General features: G+C 38.5%; 1 protein-coding gene across 3 annotated transcripts; it reads left to right on the forward strand.

Moving 5' to 3' along the window:
* The first annotated feature begins 87 nt into the window (after positions 1-87).
* On the forward strand, positions 88-11,666 carry LOC132153111 (protein HEG-like). 3 transcript variants are annotated; one of them, XR_009436619.1, is made up of 14 exons: positions 88-597; positions 3,057-4,559; positions 5,597-5,710; positions 6,219-6,341; positions 6,449-6,540; positions 6,697-6,752; positions 7,477-7,574; positions 7,770-7,904; positions 8,056-8,098; positions 8,856-8,893; positions 9,077-9,164; positions 9,259-9,436; positions 10,162-10,998; positions 11,043-11,666. XR_009436619.1 is itself a non-coding variant. In XM_059562350.1 (13 exons), the coding sequence occupies exons 1-13, from the start codon at positions 327-329 to the stop codon at positions 10,303-10,305; spliced, it is 2,946 nt and encodes a 981-aa protein (XP_059418333.1). In that variant the 5' UTR covers positions 91-326; the 3' UTR covers positions 10,306-11,666. The 3 variants fall into 3 exon arrangements, 1 of the variants encoding a protein (XP_059418333.1); XR_009436618.1 differs by having other exon boundaries at positions 91-597; positions 7,414-7,574; XM_059562350.1 differs by having other exon boundaries at positions 91-597; positions 7,414-7,574; positions 10,162-11,666.
* The last annotated feature ends 421 nt before the right edge of the window (positions 11,667-12,087 follow it).

Here is a 12,087-nt window from a genome sequence, read left to right on the forward strand (position 1 = left end):
GATTTAGACTTGAGAGAGGGAGAAATTCAAATTGTGGTGGCATCATCTATCTGTAATATGTGGCTGAACCGAAATGAGCACGCACGTTCCTCCAGAGGAATGGGGTGGAAACCGCTATCGCCTGCCCGAGGGGAGGAGTCACCCGCTGCTCCGCTTTCCCAGTCTTGCTGCATGAAGTAGAACCCTTTTAAGTCTTCATCTCCCACTTTAAAACCAATATAAGGAATTTATTCATGGGAAACTATTAAAAGGGACTCACTTTCCGATGGTGACCCTGACCTCTTTGGCGTTTTATTTATTAGGAAGTCCGCCCGGTCGTCTTTATAATGGAAACGAGTTTTGCGAGAAGCGCTTACCGTGTGGTTTTCACGGGCTTTCTGCTTGTCCTAAATACTGTGATTACCGAAACTTTCTCTCCAGACAGGAACACCGATAACCCATTGAGTAACGTTACCGAGACTTTTTTTATCCGAGTAGCTGGTTTAAAACAAACCTCTTCCTGGCCGGGGAGAGAGGCCACTGCAACAGCTGTGGATCTGTCGAGTGGACCGGGGCAGAAGACGGACATTCCCGCCAGTGTGTCCATCACAAGAGAGGGTAAGCCTTACACGCGCTGTGATGCCCCAAGGCTCTGCAAGAGCCCCCGTCTACAGTTAGTGTCAACTACAGCCATGGCCAAAAGTTTTGAGAATGACACATTAATTTTCACAAACCTCAGTTTTTATGATGGCAATATGCATATGCTCCAGAATGTTATGAAGAGTGATCAGATGAATTCGAATTAATTGCAAAGTCCCTTTTCGCCATGAAAATTAACTTAATCCCAAAAACATTTCCACTGTATTACAGCCTTGCCACAATAGGACCAGTTTATGAAAGTGATTCTTTCATTAACTGGTGAGAGTGTTGATGAGGACGGGCTAGAGATCATTCAGTCATGCTGACTGAGATAGAATAACAGATTAGAAGCTTCAAAGGGAGGATGGTGCTTGAAATCACTGTTCTTCTGTTAACTATGGTTACCTACAAGGAAACGTGCAGTTATCATTGCTTTGCACAAAAAGGGATTCAAAGGCAAGGATAATGCTGCTATTAAGATTGCACCTAAAACAATCATTTCAAGGGGAGTGGTTCAGTTGCTGTGAAGAAGGCTTCAGTGCACACAAGAAAGTCTAGCAAGTGCCAGGACCAGAACCATCTCCTAAAGTAGATTCAGGTGTGGGATCGGGGCACCAGCAGTGCAGAGCTTGCTCAGGAATGGCAGCAGGCAGGTGAGAGCGCATCTGCACGCACAGTGAGGCCAAGACTTTTGGAGGATGGCCTGGTGTCAAGAAGGGCAGCAAAGAAGCCACTTCTCTTCAGCAAAAACATCAGGGACAGACTGATATTCTCCAAAAGGTACAGGGATTGGATCGCTGAGGGCTAGGGTAAAGTTATTTTCTCTGATGAATCCCCTTTCTGATTGGGGCATCTGGAATAAAGCTTGTCCGGAGACGAAAAGGTGAGCGCTTCCATCAGTCCTGTGTCATGCCAACAGTAAAGCATCCTGACACCATTCATGTGTGGGGTTGCTTCTCAGCTAAGGGAGTGGGCTCATTCATAGTTTTGCCCAAGAACACGGCCATGAATAAAGAATGTATAAAAGCATCCTCCGAGAGCAGTTTCTCCAACCTATCCAAGAACAGTTTGGTGATGAACAACCTTGCCATATGGCACAATTGATAACTAAGTGACTCCGGGAACAAAACATTGAAATTTTGGGTCCATGGCCAGGAAACTCCTCAGACCGTAATCCCATTGAGAATTTGAGGTCAATCCTCAAGAGACGGGTGGACAAACAAAAACCCACAAATTCTCACAAACTCCAAGCACTGATTATGCAAGATTGGGTGGCCATATATATATATAATATATATATATTCAATAAATTATTAGTGTTGTTTCAATTCAGTACATTATTTTTTATTATTGTTGTAGTAGTAATAATAGTAAAAAGAACTATGTTTTTATTATGCAGATGAAGTCCTTGGTCAATTGTGAACTCTGTGAGCTAATGAGATTACTTGCACTCAGTTTTTGGAAGAGCATCTCGTTTAATGAATGCCCTACTTGGCTCATGATCATCCTGGTTCATAAACTGCTCCACTTTCTTGAGCCAATGAGTTCTTTTTAATATGCAGTTTATGTTAGAGATTTTTGTTTTTTTTTGTTTTAATAAAATGATTTAATTTGGAGAACTTCCTCTCCATATAATCTGTCCTGCTGACATTTTGGTTTGTGCACAAGTGTGCATTTAAGTAAATCGTTTTAAATGCAGTGAATTAGCTCTGATATACTTTGTTTTCAAACATTTTGTAGTAAATTTTGAGTAAATATATAAAAAAATAGGTATTTAAAACACTTTAATGCTATAATTTAATATTAACATTATGTTGGCCGTTAGTCACTCCTTCTACAGTAGGTATACATTTCAGAATTGGTCTTTAAAAAATCCGTAAGGACAAAAACATTAAATGGTAGTTCCGCATCAGAGCTGTTAAATATTTTATGAAATGGGTCAAAAGCATGTTTTCTGTATTTGTATTATATTGGAGTTTCCAGGGAGGATTTGTTGACCATAAAGGTAATGGTACTCAATATGATTTTTAACCACTCCATTTAAATAGCCGGAATAGTCAGAGGTCCTCTTGATTATTGTTTTGCCTGTGTATGAACTCCATGCAGGCAGTGACAAAGCTGTAATATGGACTGTGCTAGGTCAGCTGAAGGAAGGAAACAGCAGATCCCCTCCCTTTTTAGGGCCCAAGCTGTTGTTAGGTTAGCTGAGCTTGGCTGACAATTGTTCGCCACCCAAAATCATTAGATCCACAGTTACTTCTGAAAACATCTCATGTTGTTCATGAGGTTTCTCAAGGCTCACACCACATGAAGTGCACCCTGGTGGACACGCTTCTCAAATTTCCCCTTTCCTGAATTTCAATAGTTTTTGCAATTTTGATAGTTAACAGTGCATAGTTTCCAACATGTTGTTCTTTATTTATTTTTTTTCAAACAAGGACATTCAGGAAAACCTTTAATCATCTCTACAAATACAACTGACTGGAGGAGGACCTCAGATGATTCCACTGAACGTCTGCAGACTGACAAAGAGGTTGCCCAAAATGCCACTTCCCAATGGGAGGGTCCATCAGTAGCATCGCACAGCATCACCAGCCACCATCCCATTACAGAAGTTCGAACATTGAGAGAGGTTCCTGTAACGGATCTGAGAGATGTTAACACCACCGACTCGGTCTCTCAAACTTATAGCACCTACATTTCCACAACTAACCGAGTCAGAGAACACACGCTGCTCTCTGTGACTTCCAACAGCACCTCTGCGTACATTGAGGACTCCAACTCCTCTGATGCTGTCTCTCAAACTTCCAAGTGGGAAGAAAGAGTGTCGAGAGCCACCCAGGCCAAGGAGGAAACCGTAGAAGATGTATCTACATTGTCTGTTCAGACTGAGCCCACTTTTGAAGATCGTAATGCCACCAATGCAACTCAAGGCCACTCTTTGAAGACCCAGTGGTCAACGTTGTCCCACAGCACTGAGTCACAGACGGGACAATCTAATGTCACAGGACAGACCTTTGAGCAGGTGTCTGATAATGACAATCGGAATTCAACACCCCCTCTTACAATGATCAACAGAGATAAAGGGGAAGTGGACACCACATATGTGACTAGTGGGACATATTATACAGAAAATAGTGACTCTGTGTCATCTATCCCACCTTTTACCTCAGGTGAACACAATGCCACTAGCACATCCCAACAGAGCCGTGATTCCACAATGACTTCTCCACTGAATACTGAGACTTCCACTGAGTTTTCTACTGGATCTGTCAGCTCATCTGGCCATGAGGAACCCGAAGGGTCTCCAGCCCACACAATGGAGGAGACAACCATCCAGGGCCTGACCACTGCACCCCCACTGCTCGAAGATATAGCCACCACAACTGATGACTCATTTACGAAGTTGGTTGCAGGCAAACCACCCTTCGTCCCAAAAACTGATGATCAGACCAGCACAGAAGTGGTGCCAACATCTGCCATGCCAGCAACTCAGAGGCCACAGGTTACAGAGGAAGCCACTGATGAGGCATCTACTTTTTACAGTTCTACCAACACTTTAACTACAATGATTCCTCCTGTCACCACCCATCGGCTCCAAACAAGCACCACATCACAAGCGCAAACAGAACACACGACCATCGTTACCACAGACGTTGTTCAGGTACTGCGGACGACACCCACCACAGCCCAGATTCCGCTTACCTCGCCTACTGGTGGACATCAGGCACCCAGTACATCTGATTCTGCTGATGTCACCACCCTGCACTTAGAAACCAGCACGGCAACGCCAGGGAACGCTACTGCACATGGCAGACGTGCAACTACACCTTACAGCAAGAGCACCTCCACCAAGACCACTGTGGTGGTAACCACCAGAAGCGCCACAGAGATGGGAACGACAACCACACAGATACCTTTTAGATCAACAGCATCACCAGGTGTGTTTGACTTTTGGTATTTTTTTACAGTGACTTACAAATAGCATAATTAAAATCATGATCATCATCATCATGTTGGTATTATTAATGGTGCTCGTTAAGGATTAAACAATATTACAGTTCTGACCCATAACCGATAAATGGGCAATATTAAATTTATATACACTACCATTTAAAAGTTATGATTAAAGTAAAGACATTTATAATGTTACAAAAGATTTCTATTTCAAATAAATGCTGCTCTTTTGAACTTCCTGTTTTAACAAAGAATTACTTCAAATATGAAGCAGCATTCGAAAATATATTAAAATACAGTAGTTATTTTACATTGTAATGTTTTTATTGTATTTTTGATCAAATAAATGTAGCATTGGTGAGCATAAGCAACTTCTTTTAAAAGCCCTAAAACCCAAAGACCCTAAAATGTAAAAAACTGTAGTGTGCATTTGTCTAAATAAATGAAAAAAAAAAAACAAATAAAAGTGAATTAAGGCGTCACAGCAGTAAATGCTGCATGAAAAATACACATTCATTTTAAAATTTCATAAAGATTACATTTAACAGTGTTATTATTAGTATTTTTTTAGTATTTAGTGTTATTTTATGAAAAAAAAAAGATCAAAAGAACATTGAAGGCCACTGACTTCCATTATATGAACATGAAACACTGCAACGTTTCTCATTTTTTATCTTCCACCTAAGAAAGAAATTCATAAATGATGACCAGAGTTTTAATTTTTTGGGTCAATTATTCCTTGGAGTTTTTTAGCAGACGATAGAACAGACAAACAATTCCCTAGACTTAGACTGAAATAGAGACTTGGGTTTTCACTAGTAAGCATTACTCTAGTAACTGTATTGCATAGTGTTAAAAATTCTGTAGAATATCTTAGCAACCACACTTGTCATAAAGCTGATTTTTGCAAAAGTAAAAATCTTAACGTTAATAGTTGTTCCACAGTTTACATTGTTTGTGAATTCACCTGTTCATTTGATTTACTTCTGAACAATTCAAACAATGTCTTTCTCCTCTGTAGATTATGTGTGTGGTCCTCAAACTTGTGCAAACGGAGGCAGCTGTGTTAGATCAGCCAAAGGAAGTTACCTCTGCCAGTGTCTTCCTTCATGGACAGGACCCTTCTGCATGCAAGGTAAGAAGCCCACTTAAATGTACACTAACATCCAGACTGGACTATCTTTCATCTTCACAAATCTGAATGTTAAAAGTACAGTGACAAACAGAAACAGGAATTGACTTACCCATAATGCCACAGCTCCAATGCTGTTATATCAGATTATAGGTTTTAACTATGTAAGTCACAGGCTAGACTACATATTGTGGCTTGTGTTAATATAACTAATTATGGACAAATGTTCATCTTCAAACTTAAGGAAACTGGAATTATTTACCACATAGAATATAATATAACATAAATACATCTTATTATATTAATTTAAATGCATCTATTATATTATATTTGTTTTCTTTCTGGTCAGTATTTCCATTTTCTACCATTTTTAGTTTTTTTTTACAAATTTGAAGATGATCACATAACATTTGTCCATTATATGTGTCTATTACAGTGTTGCTTGTTTTCATCAGGGTTTGTGACAAAATGAACAATTAGGCGGTTAATTAGGCGGTGTGTTTTTCTGTAGATGTGGATGAATGTGTGACTAGTCCGTGCCCCCAGGGTTCAGTGTGTGTCAACACAGGTGGCTCTTTCAGCTGTGAATGTGCCCTGGGCTTTGACTTGGAGGATGGCCGCAGCTGTACACAAGGTAGGTGTTCAGTTGTCTACAATAAAATAATGTCCAGAGTGAATAAATATATTTTGGCGATAACCTTATGATACCCTTACTGTATTAGCTTTGGCTTTACCTTGCAGTGAAGACATTTTTGGGCACTTTCACCATCAACAGCTCAATGCATCTCAGAAGTTCAGGTCTGCATGAGCTGCACAGAGAGATTTTACAGCTGGTATGCATCATTGTACTGCATCTGCATCCACCTTACAGCCTTACAACCCTCAGCCTTTCAGCCAATCTGCTAATGCAGAAACCAATAGAGCATGTAATTGGTTTAACATAAGACATGCAGTTGAGGTTAATTTGATACATTTGTTTGATTTTTCAGCTCAATGCCTCACTCTCCATCTTCCATGGTTACAGACGCTCCACTTTGGATAAAAGGTACGTTTCTACTGATCTTCCAGAGACCAAGCAGGAATAGGCCATACAGAGCACCAAAAAACAACTGTACTGGGTGCGTGGCTAATATTTTTTTGTGTTTGAAAATGCACCAATGTTGACCAAGGCTGCATTTATTTGAAACCTGTATTTTAGAAAATCAGATTTTATCCCTGTGATGAAAACTGAATTGTCTGCTGCCTTTAATCCAGTTTTCTGTGATTGAAAATCCTACTTAATATTTCTGTGCACTGTGGTGCTTTTTTCAGGATTCTTTGATGCATAGAAAGTTTGAAAGAGCAGCATTTATTTAAAATGGGGATCTTTTGTAATGTCATAAATGTCTTTACCATCACTTTTGATCAAGTTAATGCATCCTTGCTGAATAAAAGTATTTCTTAACAATAATATTTCCGATCCCAAACTTTTTTATAATCTGTCCATTCTCTAATTGATAAAGCATTAAATTTCCATCCAAAAATGATTATAGTGTGATACTGTTATCAGTACAGATTTTGTTCATATCACCTTCTCGTTGCAGTGTTTCAGTCATTTATGTTATTATTATATGAAAATTCATTTTCATGTAAATTTTCCTTTCTAACTTCAATTCAGGGCATTATTTTACTTTGTTCACTCATGTGATTGTAAATGCCTTATGCAGAGATGGAGAAGGTGTGCAGATCTTAGCAGTGAACATGTTTTCGCTCCCCACCAATGTGAGCAGCACAGATGTTTACAACAGCATCCAGATGTCCCTGAGCAACTGTAGCCGGACGTACTCACACTGCACCATTAAGCTTCAGCACCATCTCTCCTATCAAGGTACCACTCAGCACTCATTGTATTCATCATACTCTAGTCTCAGATCCTTACACTCTGTTCTTATCCTCCACTCCGCCACTTCAGAGATATGATAATACCAGTCTTGAGGCCCCTGAAATAATATTTTGTAAAGCTCTTTGTCCTGCTGTTTATCTCTGGGAAGCCATTTGTTCTGAAGCACTTGTTTCTGTTTAGCGGAGAGCCTGTGTTTGGCCCAGAACACCAAGTGTGATTCGCAGTACTCTGTGTGCACAGACACTAGTGGAACCCCATACTGTCAGTGCCACCCAGGATATTTTAAAAAGAATCCAGGGGACATGACCTGCAGAGGTACAACATACAGTACAGTAGTGTATTTTCAATTCTTTGATTGAATACATTTAATTTGTGGGACTTTGCCCCCACTATACAAATATATTCCAAATTTCTCATTTTATTCTTTTTTTTAAATTTCATTTAAAAATTGCTATGTTTTTTTTAGACTGTGGAGATGGACGCAAACTTGTTAATGGCAGCTGTGTAGAGTAAGTATGTGTTTTTTTTAAATGCATTTTAAGTAAATATCACTGTAATCACTGTTTGGACATGCCTAGTAATTATAGATTGTTGTTTTTCCCCAGTTTAGGATCATAAAGTCATTCAAAACTATGAAATAGCACAAATAGATGTATGAAGTAGTGGCTAAAATCTTGTATTTTAGTGTCATTGATATGCTATTACAGTTTTTGGTAATATTTTGAATTAGATTTTATATTTTCTGTTTTCACTTTAATTTTAGTTAAAGATTTTGTAGTGTGGTATTTATTTTATTTTGTTTGAGTTTGTTATTTTAGTACTTCAGCTTAAGCTAAATGAAAAAAAAAAACTTTTTTCAATTAACATTTATTTCATTTTTTATTTTATGGTTTTAGTTAACGATAAAAACCCTGATTTTAGCTTCTTCAACATAGCCACTCTTTGGTTATATTACAGCATTACCCACCAAGGGCATTCTCTCAGCTTCATGAGGTGCCACCTGAGATGCTTTTTAAACAGTTTCGAAGGAGTTCCTATTTATGCTGGGCATGCTTGTTGCTTGTTGGCTGCTTTCCTTCACTATCTGGTCCAATTCGTCCATTTCCACTTACATGCATAAGCCTTTAGATCAAAAGCTTTTTAAGATCACGGGAAACAAATGTAGTTAATTTTGTCCAACATTTTGTCTGGTAGTGTGTATCAGTATTTGTTTTGTACGTATGTGTTTTTGCAGAAAAAAAACAAACTTCTTTTTAACTTCCTCAGGTGCATGTTTGGATTTGGAGGTTTCAACTGCAATAATTGTAAGATTTAATTTATTAATTTTTTTTTTTTTATAAAATCTTTAATATAAAAATATTTTAAATGAGCTTTTTTATAACGTAATTATTTAGTGGTGTGATATATAAAGCTTGTTAAAAATGTATCATTCAGTTAAACTGTATTATTATTATTATATGTTGCTAAAGTGATCTTGTATTTAATAGTCTATAAGCTGATAGCCGTGGTGGTCTTTCCTGCTGGAGGAGCTCTTCTGTTGATTGTCGTCATTGCCCTCGTAGTCACTTGCTGCAAGTAAGACTGTGATATATATGCAACAGATAAATATCTTGGGGAATTTTAAACTAAAAAAATGTCTTAAAAATATTTTTGTTCATTGCATTCTCAGAAAGGACAAAGATGACATCAACAAAATCATTTTTAAAAGTGGAGACCTTCAAATGTCGCCCTACGCAGAGTTTCCTAAGAGTAATCGTGTGTCTATGGAGTGGGGCCGAGAGACTATTGAGATGCAGGAGAACGGCAGTACCAAAAATCTCCTGCAAATGACAGACATTTATTACTCGGTATGTGATCATATTCATTCATAGAGAATTATAATGCAGGAAATTAGCATTTATTAATGGTTTAGTTTTTGATTTTGTCTAAAATTGAAGCTCCACCGTGGAATAAAACGTAAAAAAGGTATTGGACTTTTTTTTTTCTCACAATTCAGACTTTTTTTCTCTTAGTTGTTTTGTTGATGTTAACTTGCAATTAACATCTCACATTCTGTCTCAAAAAATTTTTTTTCTCAGAAACTGAGAAAAAGACTGAAACTCACAATTTTTAAAGTCTAAATTATGAGAATAAGCTTGCAATTGTGTGTGGGGGGGGGGGGGGTGTCTGAATTGTGACATTAAAAAGTTGCAATAACATTTACATTTTAAAATTCCATGGTGGAAATAAGCTTCCATAGTCTCATGGTGTTTAAAAAAAATAAAATAAAAATAAAAACCCTTCACATGTCCTGCTCATCCTGAATTGGTGAATTTTCTAATGATTCGGGTGGTGTTGGCGCAATGGATAAGACACATGCCTTTGGTGTGAGAGACCCAGGTTTGAATCCACTGTGAGACACCAATGTGTCCCTGAGCAAAACACTTAACCTCTAGTTGCTCCAGAGGCGTGCGACCTCTGACATATATAGCAATTGTAAGTCGCTTTGGATAAAAGCGTCAGCTAAATGAATAAATGTAACTGTAAATGATTCGCTAATAAGTGACTACAGTATATACTATCTCTCTTTAAGCCTGCACTGAGGAACTCTGACCTGGAACGTAATGGTCTGTATCCGTTCTCCGGCCTCCCCGGTTCGAGGCATTCCTGCATCTACCCAGCTCAGTGGAACCCTTCCTTCACAAGCGATGATTCACGGCGAAGGGACTACTTCTGACAGCCTTACCTAGCACATGTGCAATTTGAGACTGCAGATAAGCTCTCCCTGTATGGTTGGACCTGTTGCAGATCTTGGAGCTGAATACTTACCACTAAAGGCCTTTGAATGTGAAAATGAGCTGGCAGGAAAAGACCATCATCTGTGAGACTGGAAGAAAGCTGCAGAGGCCTGTCGGGATCAATTTAGCATTTGCACACAGTCCTACAGTAAGACTTTAATTTCTGGTGTGGAGCTGATAAACTGATGGTCTCACAGCTCCTCGCAGAGCGTTCATACTTCAGTGGAAGTCAGTGAATTTAGAATAACACACAAGATGCCTGAGCTACAGTATAACTTTTATATTATAAAAGTTTGCACTATGAACTCCTCAAACCGATATTATCTCAAATTGAAAAAGCCATAAATGTATCCTATTTAAACTTAGAATGTACCCACCTTGTTTGAACTGAGTTTTGTGAGTGACGTGGTATCTAGACGTCTGTTTGTGTATCTTAATTCACAGTTAAAGGGATAGTTCACTCCAAAATGAAATTTTTGGTATCATGTACTCGCCTGAAAATACCTTTCATTCCTCGGTGGAACAACAAAGGATGTATTTAAAACATAACGTCAAAGCTGCCCTTCACTATAAAATCTTTTCAGACTCTTTCTCATAGCATATGGATTCAGAAGACATGGATTATACTGCAAGTCTTATTGACCATTATCAGGATGTTTTTTGATGCTCTTTGGAGCTTAACAGCCTCTGGTCCCCATTCACGGGTCCCGCATTGTATGGAATAGAGCAGTGTGAAGATTGTTTAAAACAATATGAGGCCATTATTACATTTTTGGGGTAAACCATCCATTTAATGCTTTGTAGTGGTATTGTTTTTATCTGAGAAATGTTGAGAGATGTACGCTGGAGAATTAAACCTGTGTGAAAGCTGGTAGGACTTTGAAACACAGTATTATTGGATTCAGCATTCGTGTGAAATGTAGCAAATATTGCCACAAGGTATTACCGTTTGTTTGAGCAACAGTAATAATCATAAAACGCAGTGCTGCCTTGTTTGTGTCCTAATTTATTTTATTTAAGTTTTGCGTTTTAGATAAAGATACTGTAGTATTATCTGAGGACCTCCAATGTGTTTGAATGGATGCTTGGTGGTGCATGAGATGGACCTGGTTCCAGGTGTCCGTTTTATTTGATCTAATGTGTGTTCTTGTGAGATGTGCTTAATTTGTAATCTTTAATATCAGAGACTGCTTTCATCATTAGCATTTCCCCCTCCTCTGCGGATGGACACTTGAATCTGGCGTTGTAGTCAGAATTGTGTTGTAAAATAATAGAGAAATAAAGTTAGATTTCTTATGTTTGTTTGTTTTAATTGTTAATTTCTTTCATTTTAAACAATTATTTACTCAAAAGTGATATCTGACCTTTCACTAAACCCAGCCTTAAAAGACTGAGCTTATCTTCGACAACCTTTTGACCTTTTGGCAGCAAACTGAACTGGTTCCCACACAAGGTGCGTCTCCTTCTGTACTATACACTTGACTTTGAAAATAGTGCACGAGTCGTGCAGTGACTTTAGGGCACTTCATTTTTACATTTGGCCAGAGTATTCCATTAAACAGAATAAAGGAAGTCATATGTTTTGGAAAGTATGAGGGTAAGTAAATGAGACAGAGTGACAGTAAATACATTTTTTGGAACCATTTGTACACCAACGTCCATAGTCATGTGGTGCCCTCTGGTTTTCGAAATGCAAATAAATGCAGATGGCTGGAAGTCAT

Source organism: Carassius carassius, chromosome 11 (assembly GCF_963082965.1).
Source record: "Carassius carassius chromosome 11, fCarCar2.1, whole genome shotgun sequence".
NCBI lineage: Eukaryota > Metazoa > Chordata > Actinopteri > Cypriniformes > Cyprinidae > Carassius > Carassius carassius.

Bases quoted from the DNA above. Each gene is read 5' to 3' on its own strand.
- LOC132153111 (XM_059562350.1), top strand. From the start codon at position 327: ATGGAAACGAGTTTTGCGAGAAGCGCTTACCGTGTGGTTTTCACGGGC. The intron at 6,342-6,448 runs GTAGGTGTTCAG...TTTACCTTGCAG, and splicing joins TGGCCGCAGCTGTACACAAG to TGAAGACATTTTTGGGCACT. The intron at 9,165-9,258 runs GTAAGACTGTGA...TTGCATTCTCAG, and splicing joins CTCGTAGTCACTTGCTGCAA to AAAGGACAAAGATGACATCA.